The sequence below is a fragment of the Miniopterus natalensis genome, chromosome 21 (genome assembly GCF_054644295.1).
Source record: "Miniopterus natalensis isolate mMinNat1 chromosome 21, mMinNat1.hap1, whole genome shotgun sequence".
NCBI lineage: Eukaryota > Metazoa > Chordata > Mammalia > Chiroptera > Miniopteridae > Miniopterus > Miniopterus natalensis.
Genome location: NC_142101.1, coordinates 5,151,757 through 5,171,941, shown reverse-complemented (window position 1 = coordinate 5,171,941; position 20,185 = coordinate 5,151,757). Strand labels below are relative to the sequence as shown.

At 43.2% G+C, this 20,185-nt stretch overlaps 1 protein-coding gene and 2 pseudogenes across 4 annotated transcripts in view; 2 read left to right on the top strand and 1 right to left on the bottom strand.

Annotated features, from left to right (window-relative positions):
- TBCE (tubulin folding cofactor E) overlaps positions 1-20,185 on the top strand; it is a 70,983-nt gene that overhangs the window by 25,018 nt on the left and 25,780 nt on the right. For 3 of the 4 annotated variants that reach the window (XM_016199857.2, XM_087829068.1, XM_016199856.2), the window contains one exon: positions 10,622-10,706. The exons of the other annotated variant lie outside the window; for it this stretch is intronic. In XM_016199857.2, the coding sequence (XP_016055343.2) occupies positions 10,622-10,706 (85 nt within the window). The remainder of the gene's footprint in view (positions 1-10,621; positions 10,707-20,185) is intronic. 4 annotated transcript variants of the gene reach the window in all.
- On the bottom strand, positions 986-1,405 carry LOC107527197 (profilin-1 pseudogene; annotated as a pseudogene).
- LOC107527184 (small ribosomal subunit protein eS25 pseudogene) lies at positions 5,538-5,996 on the top strand (annotated as a pseudogene).

Sequence of the window (20,185 nt, the reverse complement as noted above, 5' to 3'; positions counted from 1 at the left end):
CCCTCCCATCTTGCAGCCATCAAACTGTTTTCCGTAGTTGAGTCTGTTTCTGTTCTGCTTGTTAATTTATTTTGTTTTTTAGATTCCACGTAGAAGTGAAATCATATGGCATTTGTCCTCCTATGACTTATTTCATTCAGCACAATACCCTTTAGGTCCATCCATGTTGCAGATGGCAAAGATTTCATTATTTTTTATGGCTGAGTTATATTCTATTGTGTATATATGCACCACTTCTTTATTCGTTCATCTATTGATGGACACTTAGGTTACTTCCGTGTCTTGGCTATTGTAAACAATGCTGCAGTGAACATGGATGTATCTGTTTTTTCGATTTAGTGTCTTTCGTTTCTTTGGATAAATACCTAGAAGTGAAATTGTTGGGTTCTTCTTTGTTTCTTGTTATATAGCCTTTGTTTTAAAGTCTGTTTTTTCTGGTATAAGTTTTTTCTTTGTGTCCATTTTTATGAAATATTTTTTTCCATCCCTTTAAATCAGTGTGTGTCTTTCAATCTGAAGTCTCTTGTAGAAAGGATATGTAGGGGTATTTTTTTTTTATCCATTCAGCCTTCATATGTCTTTTGATTGGAGCATTTAATCCATTTGTATTTAAATTGTTGATATGTATTTATTGCCATTTTGTTATTCATATTTTTGTCATCATCATTGTTGTTCTTCCTAAGGAAGGCCCTTTAACATTTCTTATAATACTTGTTTGGTGGTGATGAACTCTTGTTCTTTGGTTCTTTTTTTTTTTAAGCATTTTTTTTATTCAGGAAAAAAAGTTTTTTCCAGTCACACACGGAAGGGGTATGGGTAGAAGGACATGTTTTCCATCCAGCCATGGCCCCTAGCTCATGTGGTTTGGGCAGCAATAAGGGGTGTAGGGTGATGGCCCCCAAAGTAAAAATGGTGTATGTGTGCGTATGGGAAGGAAAGGGGTGTAAAAGAAGTGGGGAGTAGTGGGGGGAACGGAAAGGTGAGACTAGTACTGGTAACACTGAAGATGGGAGATCATTTCATGACATTTCTTGTTGATCATATCGCCGTAGACACCTTATTTGCCCATTAGCAAAACTGTTGTCTTGCAGTCATGGTGACAGTGATGTTGAAGATTGGGGTGCCCCCGATGCTCTTGGTATGAAGATACATGGTAAATTCCCCATCTTGCAGCAGTGAGTCATGGGTCACAACATTTCTGTCCCCCAAGTGTCAGCCCATTCATGAAGAAACTTGACTGGTCTTTGCCAACCAGGCCACCAAACTTAGCTGGTGTGATCTTGAGTAAGGTTTTCCCAGAGATGGTGGCCCAGACAAAGGGCAAATCCTTATAGCCCACATTGGCTCCCTCCTGACAGCCTCTGTCTGCCATGAGGCTGTCAATGTAGGCAGTTCACCCAGCCATGGTGCTGCTACTAGGGCTGCCCTCTGCACTGCTGCTGGGGCCTTGGGCTGGGCTTGGGCTGTCTAGGGCTGGCTGACAGGGAGAGGCAGAGAGCTAGGCATATGCTGCCATCTGGACCATGGCTCTGCTAGCTGTCTCTGGTCCTTTGATTCTAAATGATAGCCTTGCTGGGTACAGTAATATTGGTTGTAGGCCCTTGCTTTTTCTCACTGTGAATATTTCTTGCCAGTCCTTTCTGGCCTTTAAAGTTTCTGTTGAGAAATCAGCTGACAGTCTTATGGGAGCTCCTTTGTATATAACTAATTGCTTTTCTCTTGCAATTTTTTAAGATTCTCTTTGTCTTTAACCTTTGGCATTTTAATTATGATGTGTCTTGGTGTGGACCAGCACTTGAATAAGTCTCTCCTTTTTTCTCCAGCAACTGTCTCATGAGTTTGGCTTTTGTGGTGGCAGGCAGCTGAACCTTGGTTCCAGTTCCAGTTTTGGCTAGCCAGGCAGGATCAAGCAGGAGCCCTCCCCCAGCTCCCCACCTTCTGAAGGTCCCTGGACTTTGGAAGAGGTTCCCAGGTTGCCTGTGGCTGACTGACTGACCTGTGAAAGAACTTGGGAGTCCCTAGCAGCTACCACATGATTTTACTCAGGGACTCCCTTTGCTCTCTCTTGGCACTGGTTACCTGCTATGCCTGGCTGTGGGAAGATGCAAACTCTGACCTTCAGTCATCCCAGTTCCAGGAGATTTGCTGACATTCAACTTTAAAACCAAGATGACGTAGAGCCAGGGTGATGAACACCAGTATGACATACACCACAACATCACTTGACCAGTTTCGACATCCTTATCAGAATGGGCTGTGCTGGCTGCACATAGAGAACTTTTCAACACCCTCCTCTTGATCTATCTGTTCTGCTTTCCCTCTCCTCTTATAAAAACCTCTGCCTGCACTGAGAGGGGAGATGGGCTTTGGACAAGAGTCCCCCATCTTCTCAGAAGACCGGCACTTGATTAACCGGCACTCTTTAGTTTTCCCCCAGCACCTGTCTCACGAGTTTGGCTTCCATAGCAAGTTTGGCTTTCATGGCGGCAGGCAGTCAAACCTTGGTTCTGGTTAAAGGTTCACCTAGTTTGGGACTCTGTGTTTCCTGGATTTGTATGTCTGTTTCCCTCACCAGGTTGGGGAAGTTTTCCACCATCATTTTTTCACATAGGTTTTCAATTCCATGCTCTCACTCTTCTCCTTTTGGTACCCCAATGATGTGAATGTTGGTATGCTTGATGTTGTCTCAGAGGCTCCTTAAACTATCCTCATGTTTTTGGATTCTTTTTTCTTTTTGCTGTTGTGATTGGGTGTTTTCTTCTTTCCTACCTTCCAAATCTCTGATTTGATCCTCTGCTTCACCTAATCCACTGTTGGTTCCCTGTAATGTGTTCTTCATTTCAATTAGTGTATTCATTTCTGGCTGCTTTTTTGTTTCCTGTCTCTTTGTTGAAGTTCTCACTGAGTTCATCTACTCTTCCCCTAAGTTTATTGAGCATCCTGATAAGCAGTGTTTTGAACTCAGGTAGATTGCTTGTCTTCTTTTTGTCTAGTTTTTTGTGGAGTTTTGTTTTGTTCTTTCACTGAGGACACATTTCTTTGTCTCCTCAATTTGGTTGCCTCCCTGTGTTTGTTTCTATGTATTAGGTAGAGCTGTTATGTCTCTTGGACTTGGTAGAGTAGCCATATGTAGTAGGTTGTCCTGTAGGGCCCAGTGCTGCAGCTTCCCCAATCACCTGAGTTGGACACCCCAGGTGTGCCCTGGGTGTGCTGTGTGCACCCTCCTGTTGTAGTTGAGCCTTGATTGCTGTTGGCACCTCATTTGGAGGTACTTACCCCCAGGCTGATTGGCTTCTGGGATTGGCTGCGACAGCTGTGGTGGATGAGTTGTGCAGGGGCCCACCCCATGGAGCAGAACTTACTTCAGCAGGGCTCTGGTGCCTGCTGAGTCTGCCACTTGAGTGTGTTACTTGTGGAGGTGGTTGGGTGGTGGTGCTTTGACATGGTCTGAAGCTGTCCACTGGGTGCTGTAGCTCTCAGGCCTCCTGGGAGGTACAGGCCAAGGTCAGCAGCCACCTGTGCTCTGCCTGAGGACACCCAGCATGAGCTATAAAGTGATCTGCCAATGGCTGCTACTTGTGCTGGGCTTGGAGGTGCCCAGGAGAGGCCAAACTGTGAACCAAGTTTGGCTGCCACTAGTGCTGGGCCTGGGGCCAGTTCGCAAGAGCTACTCAGCACACTGAGGCCAGATGCTGCTTGTTTGAGAGATTTTAGGAAAGTCTGCAGCATGAGCCAAGACAGGTCATTTGTGTGGAAAAGCTACAGGGTGGTCTCCAAATTGGGTGGGGTAGGGTCTCAGGGAATTAGCAGGTACAGTGTCAGCTAGGTTGATGGAGACTCAGATATGGCGCCCACATGCTGGCTCTGTAGGTAGGGTGAGGGGTCAGCAAATGAACAATGGCCTCTGCCAGAACTTCTCTCTGGGGACAGTGCTGTCCCTCCAACTCCTGCCCCAATGCCAGACAACTCAGTTCTTTCTCCTATGTTGCTGCTGCCCCAGCGCTGGAGCTCAGAGCAAGTGAGTCTGAGTAAGTCCATGTGTGGGCCCTTTAAGAGAAATGCCTGGGACTCCAGCCACCTCTGTCTCACTCACCCACAATCCCTGCTGGTTTTCACAGCCAGAATTTATAGGGACTTCTCTTTCTGGCACAGGAACCCTGGGCTGGGAGCCTAGTGTGGGCTTGGGATCCTTGGCTCCTCAAGGGGAACCTCCAGATCGGAGATATAGCGCCTGACTTTTATCTGACACACATGGTTTTAGGACCAGCTGTTCTGCATTTCCACCCCTCCTACCCATCTTGATGTGGCTTCTTTATTATCCTTAGTTGTAGGACTTCTGTTCAGCTATTTTTTCAGGCGGTTCTATTGGTGGTTCTCTAGTTGTAATTTTGATGTGGTTGAGTACCGCATTTACCCAAGCTGCCACCATGACCGGCTAATCCCCCATAATATATTGATTTTTGTTAGAGGATGGTACTTCATTGTCATCTGCCAGAAAATCGATGTCATAAATTTAAAAATCTATAATTTATGGCTCTTGAGGCCAGATAGTGTGTCTTTTACTGGTCAGAATAAACCATTATCCTTAAAAACCATGTGCCTTGTATCTAGGGTTAGCAGTATAGAATACCTGTCTCCAGTATATTTTTTGGTGACTTCAGTCAGAATTGCTGTCTTTGACTTAATTAGAAGCCTAGCTGAGGTAGCATCTCTTTGGGAAGCAGAGTCTAATACAGCGTACCTGAGTACTTGTTTAAAGCATAAATTCTTATGTTCTACACCCAGAGATTCTAATTCTGTAGGTTGGAATTACAGTCTAGGACTCTCTATTTTAACATGCTCCAGGTGATTCTGACACCCCCTTGTGAAAATGGCTCCATTTTTATTCTGTGCGCTGCACCAGTGTACCTTTGAAAATGAGGTTGCCAGAAAACGAAATAAAGCCTTCAGAGCCTTGTGTTTAACCGCCTTTATGCAACTAGGCTTTCTGTCCTAGCTCGGCTGAGGCTTGAGTTAAGAAATAGCCACTGGCACCCTGGCTGGTGTGGCTCAGTGTTGACAGCGTTGTCCGATGCACCTAAGGGTCGTGGGTTCAGTTCCTGCTCAGGGCACATACCCAGGTTGTGGGTTCGATCCTGGGCCGCGGCTCGTGCATGAGGCATCCAGTTGGTGTTTCCCTCTCATAGCAATGTTTCTCTCTCCCCCTCTCCCTTCTTCTCTCTCTGGAATCAATGAAAAAATTGTCCTCAGAGGAGGATTAAAAAAGACAAAAAAGAAATAGTGCCTTGTGAAACACCAGTGAATATGTCATAACTGTTACCAAGTGTGATGTGTCCTTCATTATCTCAGTCTATGCCTTATACAGGCACTGCTGTGACAGACTCCTTTTAACTCAGGGACAGGACAGACAGGTTTTTCTTCTGAGGAATGGAGCTGTTTCTGCTGGTTAAGGAATGCATCTTCCTTTCCTTTTTTATTTTTTTTAAAAAATGTATCTGCTCTTTGTCCGACATCTTGTTGAGGCAGCAGGGTTGCCCTGCGCTCCGAGTCTCGCCATGCCGCCCAAGGACTACAAAAAGAAGAAAGATGCTGGAAAGTTGGCCAAGAAAGACAAAGACCCAGTGAACAAATCCGGGGACAAGGCCAAAAAGAAGTGGTCCGAAGGCAAAGTTCGGGACAAGCTCAGTAACCTAGTCTTGTTTGACAAAGCAACATATGACAAACTCTGTAAGGAAGTTCCCAACTATAAGCTTATAACCCCAGCTGTTGTCTCTGAGAGACTGAAGATCCGCGGCTCCTTGGCCAGGGCAGCCCTTCAGGAGCTCCTTAGTAAAGGTCTTATTAAACTAGTTCAAAGCACAGAGCTCAAGTAATTTACACCAGAAACACCAAAGGTGGGGATGCCCCAGCTGTTGGAGAAGATGCATGAATAAAAGGTCCCACCAGCTGTACATTTTGAAAAATAAAACTTTATTAAATCAAAAAAATATATATATATATCTCTTTATTGATTTCAGAGAGAGGAGGGAGAGGGAGAGAGAGAGGGGAACATCAATGATGAGATAGTCATTGATCGGCTGCCTCCTGCACACCCCCGACTGAGGATGAAGCCCACAACCCAGGCATGTGTCCTGAGCAGGAATCGAACCGCGATCTCCTGGATCCTAGGTCGACGCTGAACCGCTGAGCCACGCCCGGCTGGGCTGTATCTTCCTTTGCTTGCTGCAAGGATGCTGCTTATCCTCCCACCTCTTTTTTTTTTTTTTTTTTTTAATCCTCACCTGAGGATATTTTTTTCCCCATTGCCTTTAAGAGAGAGTGGAAGGGAGAGAGAGAGACACCGATGTGAGAGAGACATTAAATGGTTGCCTCCCACACAGGCTCTGACCACTGGGGCCAGGGATCAAGCCTGCGACTGAGGTACGTGCCCTTGGCCGGAATTGAACCCTACACTCTTCAGTCCGCAGGCCAGTGCTCTACCCCGAGCCACTGGCAGACTGTATGCCACACTTTGCTTTTTCACTTGTTGATGGACATCTGTGTTGTATCCACCTTGGACTTGTGAACAAACAGTGCCACAGTGAACACGGGCACACAAACACCTTTTGGAATCCCTGCTTTAATGCTTTTGTTTATACATCTGCAAGTAGACTTGCTTGGTCATATGGTTATGCTATGTTTAGTGTTTTGAGGAACCACTGAAACTGTTTTCCACAGTGGCAACACCATTTTCCATTCCCACCAGTGATGGATGAGGGTTCCAGGTTCTTCACAGCCTTGCCAACACTGGTTACTCTTCATTTTTTTTATTATAGCCATCCTATTATGAAGTGCTGCCTCGTTGTGGTTTCGATTTGCATTTCCCTAATGATTAAAGATGTTGAGCACCTTTTCCTGTGCTTATTGGACGTTTGTATATCTCTTTTGGAGAAATGTCTGTTCTGGTCCTTTGTTTATTTTTCAGTTGGATTGTCTTTGTTGTTGAGTGTTAGGAGTTTGTTATGTACTCTACATATTAAATTGGTGATTTGCAAGTATTTTCTTTCATTCTGTGTTGTCTTTTCACATTCTTGATATTGCCCTTTTATGTACAAAACTGTTTAATTTTTACAAAGTCCAATTTATCAGATTTTTCTTTTGTTGCTTGTGCTTTTGGTTTCCGATCTAAGAATCCATTGCCCTGTCTACAGTCATGAAGATTTGCCTCTAAGTTTTCTTAGAGTTTTTGATTTTAGCTGTTTTTTTTTTAGGTTGTTGACCTATGTTGAGTTAATTTTCATATGTGATGTAGGGGTCCAGATTCATTCTTTTGCATGTGGATATCTAGTTTCTCAGCACCATTGTTGAAGAGACTGTCCTTTTCCCATTGAGTGGACTTGGCACCTTTGTCTGAAATCATTGACTACGTATGGGTTTATTTCTGAGCTTTCATATATGTTCCTTTGGTCTATATGTCTGCCTTTTCGTCAGCATCACACTGTTTTGATTACAGTAGCTTTGTAGTAAGTTTTGAAATTGGGACGTGTGAGTTCTCTGACTTCGTTCTTTTTCAGGATTGTCTTGGCTGTTCAGGGCTGCTTGCTTGCCCTTGCTGTTTTTTTATTTTATTTTATTTTATTTTATTTTATTTTATTTTATTTTATTTTATTTTTATTTTATTTACTTATTTTATTTTTATTTTATTTTATTTTATTATTTTATTTTATTTTATTTTATTTTATTTTATTTTATTTTATTTTAATATATATATCTTTATTGATTTCAGAGAGAGGAAGGAGAGCGCATGCAAGAGAGAAAGAAACATCAGTGATGAGTCATTGATCGGCTGCCTCCTGCACGCCCCCGACTGGGGCTCGAGCCCACCACCCGGGCCTGTGCCCTGACTGGGAATTGAACTGCAATCTCCTGGATCCTAGGTTGATGCTCAACTGCTGAGCCTTGCCCGGCTGGGCTGCCCTCGCTGCTTTTGAAGGGTTATTTCCCCAGTTACAGTGTTCCAGATCACCAGTTACTTTTTTTCAGTATTTGGTAGATATTCTAGCTTTTACTGTTTGGGTGGAGAAGTCAACTCTTGGTCTGGTGGTTTTTCTTTTGAAGACAATCTATTTCCTTTCCCGTACTCTGAGCTATTTTATGATTTTTCTCATAAAAAAAATCATAGCTTGTCTTTGATTGCTCCCAGATCGCTTTAAATAAGCCTGGGAATGAGATGATTTGAAGTTGGCCTTCAATCCTTACAAGGGCTAGTCTGTTTAAAGTTGGTTCCTCCTTACTCTTAGGATGAACACATTTGGAACCCCGGTACAAAACCCTAGGAACCTCCACCTTCCTTGGGAGATTGTGATTTTCAGTGTTGATTTCTTAGCCCCTCAATTCTGTCCAAAGCTCTGTTTAGCTTTTCAGTTTTTCAGCCTCTTCTACCAAAACCAGCAGGTGCCTGGAGGAGAAAAAGTTGCTCTGTGTGCTTAGGTCCACTCTTTGGGTTTTCCTCTTTTCCCAGATACAGGCATATTTTGGTCATATTGGGGGTTCAGTTTTAGACCACTGCAATAAAGCGAATATTGCATTAAAGCGAGTCACATGAATTTTTGATTCCCACTGCATATAAAAGTTAGTTTACAGTGTACTGTAGTCTATTAAGTTTGCAATAGCATTATGTCTAAAAGAGCCAGTGAACGTAACTAGAAGATACTTTATTGCTAAAAATGCTGACCATCATCTGAGCTTTCATCACGTTGTAACTTTTTGCTAGTGAGGGTCTTGCCTCAAAGTTTATGGCTGTTGACTGATCAGGGTGGTGGTTGCTGAAGGTTGGGGTGACTGTGGCAGTTTCTTAAAATAAGACAAACAACAGTGAATTTTGCCCCATCAGCATTCGATGCTGCTGGATAGCATTTACCCACAATAGGATTTCTTTCAAAAGTGAAGTCAGTCCTTTCAAACTCAGCTGTTGCTTTATCAGCTACGCTTATGTGTTATTCTGAATCCTTTGTTGTCATTTCAACAATCTTCACAGCATCTTCACCAGGAATAGAGTCCATCTCAAGAAACCACTCTCCTTCCTTGCTCACCCACAAGAAGCAGCATCTTACCCATTAAAGCTTTATCATGATATTGCATCAATTCTATTCCATCTTCAGGCTCCACTTCTAATTCTAGTTCTCTTGCTGTTCCCACCACATCTGCAGTTACTTCTTCCACTGAAGTGTTGAACCCCTCAAAGTCAGACATGAGGGTTGGAATTACCTTCTTCCAGACTCCTGTGAATGTTGACATTTTGATCTCTTCCTATGAATCATAAATATTCGTAAAGGCATCTAGAATGGTGGATCCTTTCCAGAAAGTTTTCAGTTCACTCTGCATAGGGTTGCTTCAAACCTTCAATTTGTAAAAGACTCAATATCTGTGAAGCTCGATAAAGTGAAGTGTGGTAAAATGAGGTATACCTGTCTGCTTGAAGCCCTGCTGGCTATTCTGTTGGATATATACCCAGAGGTGGAATTGCTAGATTATCTGGTCATTCTCTGTAGCCTTTTGAGGAAACGCCGTACTGTTTTCATAGTGGCTTCATCATTTTACATTCCCACCTGCAGTGCACAGGAGTTCCAGTTTCTCCACATCTTTGCCAGCACTTGTAGTTTTCTGAGTTTGTTTTTTGACATTAGCTGTTCTAATTGGTGTAAAGTGATTTTAAAAAGTAGTTTATTTAGCTTTTCTAGTTCTCAGCAGAAGGGTAGATCCAAAAGTGAAACCCTCCATCTTATTTTTGCACCTAGCACAGTGGGCACTTAATAAATAGGTAGAAAGGAGGAGAGAAGGTAGAGAAAACGCTCTGAAAACTAAGGTGGTAGCAAATATGTCAGTGATAGCGCAGAATAAAGGGTAAATTTTGGCCTCTGGAGTCAGAATGACCTGATTTGAAGCTGTGTGACTTTCAATAAGTTATTTTACCTATATTAAATACTATTTTCTTATAGAATTTTATTTTATGTAAAGCAGATTACTAGACTAGGACTCAAAAAATGTGTATGGTGGGGTTGGGGGACTGGGTGGAAGAGGTGAAGGGATTGAGAAATACAAATGGGTAGTTAGAAAATAGTCCTGGGGATGTAAAGTACAGCATGGGGAATCCAGTTAATAATAGTGTAATAACTATGTATGGCGCCAGGTGGGTACTGGAAATATCGGGGAGACACTTTGTAAAGCGTATTATTGTCTAACCACTGTGCTGTACACTTGAAACTAATACAAATTAATATTGAAAACAAACTGAAATTGAGCAGTGAGTCATGTTTGTTCAGGAGGTGGTGGAAGGGACGGTACCTCCTTTACAAAGATGAGCTGTCTGTCTTGAGGATGACACGAGGCAATCCAACAGAAAGTTCTGGCGTTTAGTAGGTGCTCAGTGTATTCTAGCCATTGTTGTTTTCTGCACTTGTGATTTTTGTGTTTGCTGATTGAAGTCCCGAGCCTAAAGTGAACTTGTCCTTTCCAAAGGCATTTCTTTCTCCCCAGCGCTCTGTGATAACGGTTTCCACTGCACACTGTATTTGCTTGCAGAAAAATGGAGCATTACCTCTGCCACCACTTACTGCTCATTCGGTTTTTCTCACTCTGCCAGGACTCTGGTTAGGAGTGGAATGGGACAACCCGGAGAGAGGCAAGCACGACGGCAGCCGTGAAGGGACTGTGTATTTTCAGTGCAGGTAACTTCTCATTGTGAATCCGCATGGTTACTTACGAAAACACTTAATAGCTGAATAAAGGGGCTAGGGAAGAAGTGGTTGGCTCTCGGGTTCGCTCTGTAATGTAGAATTTGGTGTATTCTACACAGACAGTTCTATTTGTAGAGTTTCTTCCCATGTTTTAAAAACTGATTCTTAACTTTACAAGTGGGGTTGCTTTCTTTGTTGTTTCTGTTTTTTCAGCTTTTTAGAAACTGGATGAATGTAAACATTTCTCCTTGATTCGTTAACATTTTACAATCCATTAAGTGAATAATAGAAAAGAGAACTAGCCTGGGGACCCGGTGAGGCACAGGGATCAAACAACATACGTAACACCCCAGCAGCCTGCTGGCGCTGTTCGCCGACCCGCTTTCTCTCCCTGGGAAAGAAGGGCACACTGAGTATGGCGTGCCCACCAGTGCCTGCCGCTGCCTGGCTTCAGATAGGCTGCGTGGAAGCTGACAAGGGGGCGGGGACTTTCAGGCAGTTTCTCTCTTACATCCTTGCTGCTCTTTGTTTTCCTTGGGTTTCAGTTACTCAAAAGGATTTCTCAATATTAAGCTTTTTTTTTTTTTTTTTTTTTTTTTTTAAATGTGGTGTGGTGAACACGATCCTGGCTTGGAAATCAAGAGACCCCTCACTCTGCTTTAACAATCTTTATGACCCTGGACAAGACTAAATTTGCTAACCTCTAAAATGAAGGTCAAAATTAGATAATAGCAAATGTTTCCTAGCCTACCATTCTGTAATTTTAGCGTTGGGGTAGAAAAGAATCAGCTTGTTCCTGTGGGCCAGCTCTGAGGGCAGGCATGGAGTGGGCCAGCTCGGGATCCGTCCTGAGTTCCTGGGAGAGGGAGGTGTGGAAGCAGAAAGTTCCTAGCCTGGCTTGTTGATCCCTTCCCTACCCTTCAGGGAAGGGCCTTTTCCTGGGGAGCCTGCCCCAGCCTACTTCCAGCTTCCAAAAGCTTGCCCAGGTCACCCAGGAGTCATGGTCTCTGGATACCCTGTTTTCAGCCTTACTTTCTCTGAGTAGAAGACTCAAGATTTGGTTCAGTCCTGGCTGATGTAGGATTTGCCTGGAAGGCTGGTAGGAAGCTCAGGTCAGGGATCAACTCGGGTTTGAATTCCTCCCCTTGGAGAAAGCATATCCTTTGTTCTGTCTTCCTGTATAGTCATGCCTGAGCATTTACATATTGAAATGCATATCTTATTATAAATTACTTTGTTCATTATAATGGGTACTTTGTTGACTTTGAAGTCCTGTAGGGGTAGATAATGTTACCTGCGGATTCTGTTTCAGAGTATTTGGTGGCAGCATAAAAGGGTGCGTCGGTGTGACATGGGAGAGATCACGGGTCTGGACAGAAGGCACTGCCTTGTCCTTCGTGGTGGTTAATGCACACGTTCCATTGATTAGAACCTGACTTCAACTAGTAAAGATGCTACCTCTGCCTTAGACTCGAAATCAGACAAAGCAGATTTGCACCGTGAGCGTGCATTTTTTATTACACTGTCGGGTCTCTCACTAATACGTCACGTACACTTTCCTTTTAAGAAGTCTTTTTATATTTCAAATTTTACTTGGAGAGTCATAATAACAAGACAAGTATTTTACCACAGTAAACATTTTCTTTATGTTTAGATGCTATTTTCATGAAGCCAAAGCAATGAAAGTTGTCAGAGCATACATTTTTGTGCAGCCAGCAAATGGCAAAATGGTGGTGCACCCATTTTAAATAAGAAAGTTTGAGTCAAAAGTTGTCAGATCTTCAGAGGGGTATGTTAATATCAAATGGTAGGGTGTGTTAGATGTATAACAATGTAGTTAGTTTGCTTTATACCTTACAGATATTACGGTATACTGAGCGGAGTGTTTGGTGAGCTCAGCTTCTGAGTCTCCCCAGCGTCCCAGGCTGGTAGGATGACACTTTTTTGTGCAGGGCTGGGTCCTCCTCTCTAGGAAAAGACTTTAGAATAGACAGTGTTGTTTTTAGGGTCCGGCTCATGGCCTGCATTCTTACCAGGATGTTTCCCTGGCTAGTGCAGCTCACGTTGCTTTCATGAGACTCCAGTTAAGAATAGGATAACATTTACAAGGGTCCAGCCTCTGCTTTAACAATGACCTTGAGAAGAATATAGGATGGGCTTTAACCCAGGGAATAAATATTTTTACAGTCAGCTTAGTGTTTCCATGTCTAATCGCATTTGTTCCTCATTCTAAATACCTGTGGTGGCTATGACAGGTATTGTTAATATCTCCCACCGATGACCGAGTGCAGTAATGGGCTCCGAGTATAACATGGGAAACTAGAGCTGAGCTAAAATCCTGGCTGTGGACTCCTCATTGTAGGTTTCTCAAAATAGGGTAGATTTTTCTTTTGACTAGTTGCTTCATCAGGCCCCTCTGAACGTGGGTTTTGATCATTTCATGTCACTTTAGTTTCAGTCTGATCTTTTCCCTTATATAATCTGAGGTAAGTATGGCAATCTCCTGAGCTGTCATTACCCATAAGCAATATTTGTGATACTATCACCTAAGAGTAGTTTCCAGGTTTACCCAAAACTCATGACTGCAAACCAGCCACCACGTCTCTTCCAGGGGCTCTGTTCCCCATCCCTCCTCTTGTGGGAGTGGGAGGCTTAGTTAAGGGGGTTACCCATGAAGTTCTCTCTACCTGGTCCCTCAACAGCAGAGTGATTTCCAGTTGTTTAAATTTCAACCTAAAGTAAGGAGTATAGTTTAAACAGAACCCCATGTGTCCACTCAGCTTTTACTTAAAATGTTCTCTTTTGGCACGTCTTCCTCTCGGGAGCAGACCCGAGCCTTTCCCCTCCCTCCTCTGCTAAGCTTCCAGGGTCATCCTCCTGCTGTCACTTGTTTCCTGAGCCTACGCAGCACAGATGCCCCACTTCTTCTACCTCTGTAACTTTCTAAATAAACTTTCTCTTATAATTTGAAATAAATAAATATAAATAAATAAGTAAATAAAATGTTCTCTTTATAAGCAATTCTATGATTTCTCTTTTCTGGTGAGCAAGAAATCTTAAAATCATATTGTCTTCACGACCAGTGAGCAGAACCTAACTTGAATACTTGGAATCAGAGGGGACACACCATTCAAGACTGTATCCCCAGCACTGGGGCGGGCGGATTGGGGCTGAATTGCGGAGATGGAGACTCGGGCCCACCCCCGGTGCTACAGGTTAAACTGGGGAGGGAATCTCTGCTGTAGAGGTTTCCCAGAGGAGCGAGGGGTCCCAGCCCACAGCAGGACCCCAGCCCAGGGCTCCAGGGCCAGGAAGAGAAGAGTCCACAACTTCAGGCTGTGAAGCCAGCGGGGACTGTCCCTGAGGGTCCCGGAGGCTGCGGGAGCCCCAGTCTTTCCTCTTAAAGGGCCCACGCATGGACTCACTCAGACGCGCTCCCTCTGAGCCCAGCACCGGGCAGCAGCTTGAAGGGAACCTGGGACACTTGGGGAGGCACTAACCTGCCTGCAATTGGGGTGAGAGGTGGAAGGGCGGCTTTGTCCCAGGCAGAAGAGCCGGCAGAGGCCATGGCTCCTTTGGCGAGTCAGCCCCGCACACAGGCACCATATTTGAATCGCCAGCACCTGACTCACACCGTTGGCCCCGCCCTGTGATTCCCGGAGGCCCCGCCCCTCCCCACCTGCAGGCTCATCCAGGCCATTTCCAGGGACTTTTCTGTGCAAGTGGCCTCTCTAGCCTTATGCTTAGGACTTTCCTAAAATCTCTCATATGTGCAGCAATGTGCCCTATACGGCTTGATAAGTGGCCCCAGGCCTGGCACTAGCGGCAGCCTACATTGGCTCATAGCTTGGCCTCTCCTGGGCTCCTCCAAGCCCAGCACAAGCAGCAGCCAACTACGGTTTGCTGTGTAGCTCATGCTGGGTAGCCCTGGGCAAGGCACTGGCAGAGGCTGACTTTGCACCTCCCGGAGGCCCCAGAGACAGTGCACCTGGTGGTCAGACTCGACCATGCTGGATTACAACCCTACCACATCCATAAATGACACACTCAAGGGGCGCAATGGTGAACACCAAAGCTCCACTGAAGTAAATCCTGCTCCATAGGGGTGTCTCCAGCACAGCACCTCTTTGGCTGTAGTTGCAGTTGGTCCTCACAGCTGATTGGTCTTGGGGTCAATTCCTCCCAGTGACGCCAACAGCAACAGGCTCAACTACAATGGGACAGTGCACACAGCCCACACAGGGGAGCACCTAGAGGGCCCAGCTCAGGTGACTGGGGAGGCTGAACCACTGGACCCTACAGGACACCTACTACACAAATCTACTCTACAAATTCCAGGAGACATAGCAACTCTAGCCAGTACATAGAAACAAACACCTGGAAGCAGCCAAAATGTGGAGGCAAAGAAATATGTCACAAAGGAAAGAACAGAAGAAATCTCTAGAAGAGGAACTAAATGAAATAGATCCAAGCAAGCTAACAGATACAGGGTTCAGAATTTTGTTTATAAGAGTGTTTAAGGATACTATTACGGAGATAACTGAGAAAATCGATAACATAATAAAGTACCAGTTTGAAATGAAGACTACATGAACTGAAATGAAGAATAATTTACAGGGGATCAACAGTAAAGTAGAGGACGCTGAGAATCAAATCAGCAATTTGGAACATGAAGAAACGAACACCCAACCAGAAGAGCAAAAAGAAAAAAGAATCCAGAAATATGAAGATAGTATAAGGAGCCTCTGGGACAACTTCAAGAGGCCCAACATTTCGTATTATTGGGATGCCAGAAGGGGAAGAAAGAGAGCAAGAAATTGAAAACCTATTTGAAAAAATGACAGAAAACTTCCCCTACCTGGGGAAAGAAAGAGACAAGTCCAGGAAGCACAGAGGGTCCCAAAGAAGAGGAACCCAAAGAGGTCCACAGCAAGACACATCATAATTAAAATGTCAAAGGTTGCCTGGCTGGGCGTGGCTCAATGGTTGAGCGTCAACCTAGGACCCAGGTGATTGGGGTTCGATTCCCGATCAGGGCACATGTCTGGGTTGCAGGCTTGATCCCCGGTCGGGGGCGTGGGCGTGCAGGAGGCAGCCGATCAGTGACTCTCGTCATTCATGTTTCTGTCTCTCTCTCTCTGTCCCTCTCCTTTCCTCTCTCTGAAATCAATGAAGATATATTTTTTAAAAAATTAAAATAAGTAAAATGCCAAAGGTTAAAGACTAAGAGAGAATCAAAAGCAGCAAAAGAAAAGTAGTTACCTACAAGGGAGCACCCATACGACTGTCAGCTGATTTCTCAACAGAAACTTTGCAGACCAGAAGAGAGTGGCAAGAAATATTCAAAGTGATGAAGAACATGGAACTACAACCAATATTACCCAGAAAAGCTATCATTTAGAATTGAAGGTCAGCCCGGCCGGGCGTGGCTCAGCAGTTGAGCATTGGCCTAGGATCCAGGAGATCACGGTTTGATTCCTGGTCAGGGCACATGCCTGGGTTGCAGGCTCGAATCCCAGTCGGGGGCGTGCAGGAGGCAGCCAGTCAATGACTCTCTCATCAGTGATGTTTCTCTCTCTCTCTCTCTTACTTCCTCTCTCTGAAATCAATAAAGATATATTTAAAAAAAAAAAAAAAAAAGGTCAGATAAAGAGCTTCTCAGACAAGGAAAAGCTAAAGGAGTTCATCACCACCATATGAGCACTACAGGAATTGTTGAAGGGTCTTCTTTAAGAAGAAGCTAATGAACAAAAGAATCTGATGAACTAAATAGATCCAGAGACATTGACATATGCAACAGATGATCATATTTCAGAGGAAAGAGGGAAGGAGGGTGGAGGATGGGAAGAGATTAACCAAAGAAGTTATATGCATATAAGCAAAGCCCATGGACACAGTCAATAACGGGGTGAAGGCCTGGGGAAGGGGTGGGAGCGAGGTGGAGGGGGTCAATTGGGGGGAAAAATGGGACACCTGTAATACTTTCCACAATAAAAATAAATTAAAAAAAAAAAAAAAGGAAATCCCTTGATGTCCCTGCCTATGTGTGTCATAGATTGTTGTGAAGTGTGCTGAGGTTCTTGAATGAGCATTATAAAATATTTTCCTGGTATGGTGTAAAGTATTAGAAGAAATTTTTAAAAATCACTAAACAGTATACAGGCAGGGGACATCTCTGTGGAAGGTGGGGGGGGGGGGCAGTTTCATTTTCGTGTGTGTGTATGTATGATTTTTTTAAACATTTTTCAATTACAGCTGACATTCAGTATTAATTTTTGTTTCAGGTGTGCAGCATAGTGGTTAAACAATCATATACTTTACAAAGTGATTCCCCTGATAATTCTGGTACCCACCTGGCACCATACGTAGTTATTATAGTATTATTGACTGTATTCCCTGTGCTGTACTTACATCCCTGTGACTATTTTATGACTACTGATTTATACTTCTTAATCCCTTTACCTTTTTCACCCACCTCTCAATCCTCTTCACCTCTGGCAACATTCAGTTTGTTCTCTGTATCTATGAGTCTGTATCTGTTTTGTTTGCTTGTTTATTTTGTTCTTTAGATTCTACATATAAGTGAAATCATATATTTGTTTTTCTTTGTCTGACTTATTTCACCTAACATAATGCCCACTAGTTCCATGTTGTCAGAAATGGTAAGAGTTCATTCTTTTTTATGGCTGCGTAATATCACATTGTATATCTTCTTTATCCAGTCACCTATTGATGAGCACTTGGGTTGCTCCTGTATCTCGGCTATTGTATATATATAATGCTGCAATGAACATAGGGGTGCATATATCTTTTCAAATTAATGTTTTGAATTTCTTCGGATGTATACCCAGAAGTGGAATCATTTGCTGGATCATGAGGCAGTTCCATTTTTAATTTTTTGAGGTAACTCCATACCATTTTCCACAGTGGCTGCAACAATTTGCATTCCCATCAACAGTGCACGAGGAGTCCCTTTTCTCTACACCCTCGCCAACACTTGTTTGTTGATATATCGATGATAGTCATTCTGAAAGGTGTGAGGTGATATCTCATTATGGCTTTAATTTGCGTCTCTCTGATGATTACTGATGTTGAGCATCTTTTCATATGTCTATTGGCCATCTATATGTCCTCTTTGGATTGTTTGTTTTGGTGTTGAGTTGTATGAGTCCTTTATAAATTTTGGATATTAACTCCTTATCAGTTGTATCATTGGTGAATATCTTCTTCCATTCAGAAGGTTTTCTTTTCATTTTGTTGATAGTTTCCTTTGCTGTGCAAAAACTTTTTAGTTTGATGTAGTTCATTTGTTTATTTTTTCTTTTGTTTACCTTGCTATGAAAAATGTCCAAGATTTTACTGCCTATGTTTTCTTCTAGGATTTTTATGGTTTTGGGTCTAACACAAGCCTTTAATCCATTTTGAGTTTATTCGTGTATATGGTGTAAGAAGGTCATCTAGTTTCTTTGTTTGCATGTACCTATCCCGTTTTTCTAACACCATTTATTGAAGAGTCTGCCTTTATCCAATTGTTATTCTTGTCTCTCAAATATTAATTGTCCATACAGGCATGTGTTTATTTTTGGGCTCTCTCTTCTGTTCCACTGATCTGTGTGTCTGTTTTTATGCCAGTACCATGCTGTTCTGGTTACTATGGCTCTGTAGTGTAGTTTGAGATTGGGTAGTGTGATACCTCTAACTTTGTTGTTCTTTCTCATGATCGTCGTGGCTAGTGGGGTCTTTTGTGTTCCATGCACATTTTAGGATGATTTGTTCTAGTTATGTGAAATGCATTGGCATTTTGATAGGAATTGAATTGAATATGTATATTGCTTTGGGTAGTAAGGACATTTTAATGATGTTCATTCTATCTGTGAACATGGTATATGTTTCCATTTATTTGTATCCTCAGTTTCTTTCTTCAGTGTCTTAAAATTTTTCTAGTACAGGTCTTTTACCTCCTTGGCTAAATTTATTCCTACATATTTTATTCTTTGGTTTTTAATCCTCACCTGAGGGTGTTTTTTTCCATTGAATTTTTAGAGAGAGCGGGAGGTTGGGGGAGGGAAACAGAAACGTCGATGTGAGAGAGACACATCGATTGTTTGCCTCCACGTGTGCCCTGACCAGAGCCAGGGCTGAGCCTGCAACTGACAGGTGCCCTTGACCGGAATCAAACCCGCGACCCTTCAGTCCACTGGCCAACGCTCCAACCACTGAGCCAAACCTGCTAGGACTTACTCTTTTTGATGCAGTAGTAAAGGGAATTGTTTTCTTAATTCATCTTTTTGATAGTTTGTTATTAGCTTATAGAAATGCAACCTTTTTCTGAATATTAATCTTGTATTCTGCTACTTTACTGAATTTATCAGTTTTAATAGTTTTATGGTGGACTCTTTAGGGTTCCCTCTATATGCTATCATGTCATCTGTGAGATATTTCATTTTGGAAGCCTCCCCTGGTTCATACAAAATAAAAATTGTGTCACTCAGAAGCAATTTATGAAAAGATGCTTATCTACTGGGCTGTTTTTCTGTTGGGAAGTGAGTTCATCAGGTCAGTCCTTTAGCTATCACAGCAATGTGCATTGAATGAAAGTGAATGCTGCTCTCATGCTGAGCAGTGTGTTTGCAAGCTTGCTGAAAGGCCCTGAACATGCCTGTAACAAGTGGCATCAAGATTAACAACATTTGTGAGAAATCCTCACGGACTTAGCCTACCCCAGCACCCAGCATCTAAAGCCCCAGCAAGAAAAATGCTTCCTATGAGAGTTTTAGTTTGCTGGTGACCCTTTACATTTGAGTAGTGTTGCCAGATTCAGCAGATAAACATACAAAATGCACCGTGAGAAATTTGGGTTTCAGATAAACAGTAAGTCGTTTTTAAGTGTAAGCATGGGACATGCATGGGACGTACTGATACTAAAAAATGATTTCCTGTATCTGAAATTCAAATTTAACTGGGCATTATGAATTTTATCTGAAAGCCCTGTTGGGGAAACAGGGCAGGTTGAATCTTGGTATAGGACTTAGTGAGTCTTACATTTCCACACAGGCCCTGGTCAGGATGGCAGTGGTGCTGAGGGACTGAAGGAGGAAGGAATGTGGACAAGCTGCATGCTTACAAGAGAGATTTTTGGACTCTCCTCCCTGCCCTCCCCCATTTTTTTCTCTTAGCCAGCATTCAGAATTTCAGTGTTGGGATACAATATCTTTATTAATCTAGAATCTCTGTGAAATCCATGTAAATTACTAATTGATCTTTGGGGAGTCTTGTAGTAGATGGGCACTCATTCCGCTTGCATTTTTCATTATTTGCGTGGCTGTTTTGTTTTCTGAAAAACCTTACCGGATGTTCCAGAACACACTGGTCTTTGGTGTTATCTTCTGATCTACAAAGGGCAGGGCTGCCAAACTGAATAACAAAGGTCTCTTCCTGAATTATTCAGGTGTGAATTTAAGACAGAGATG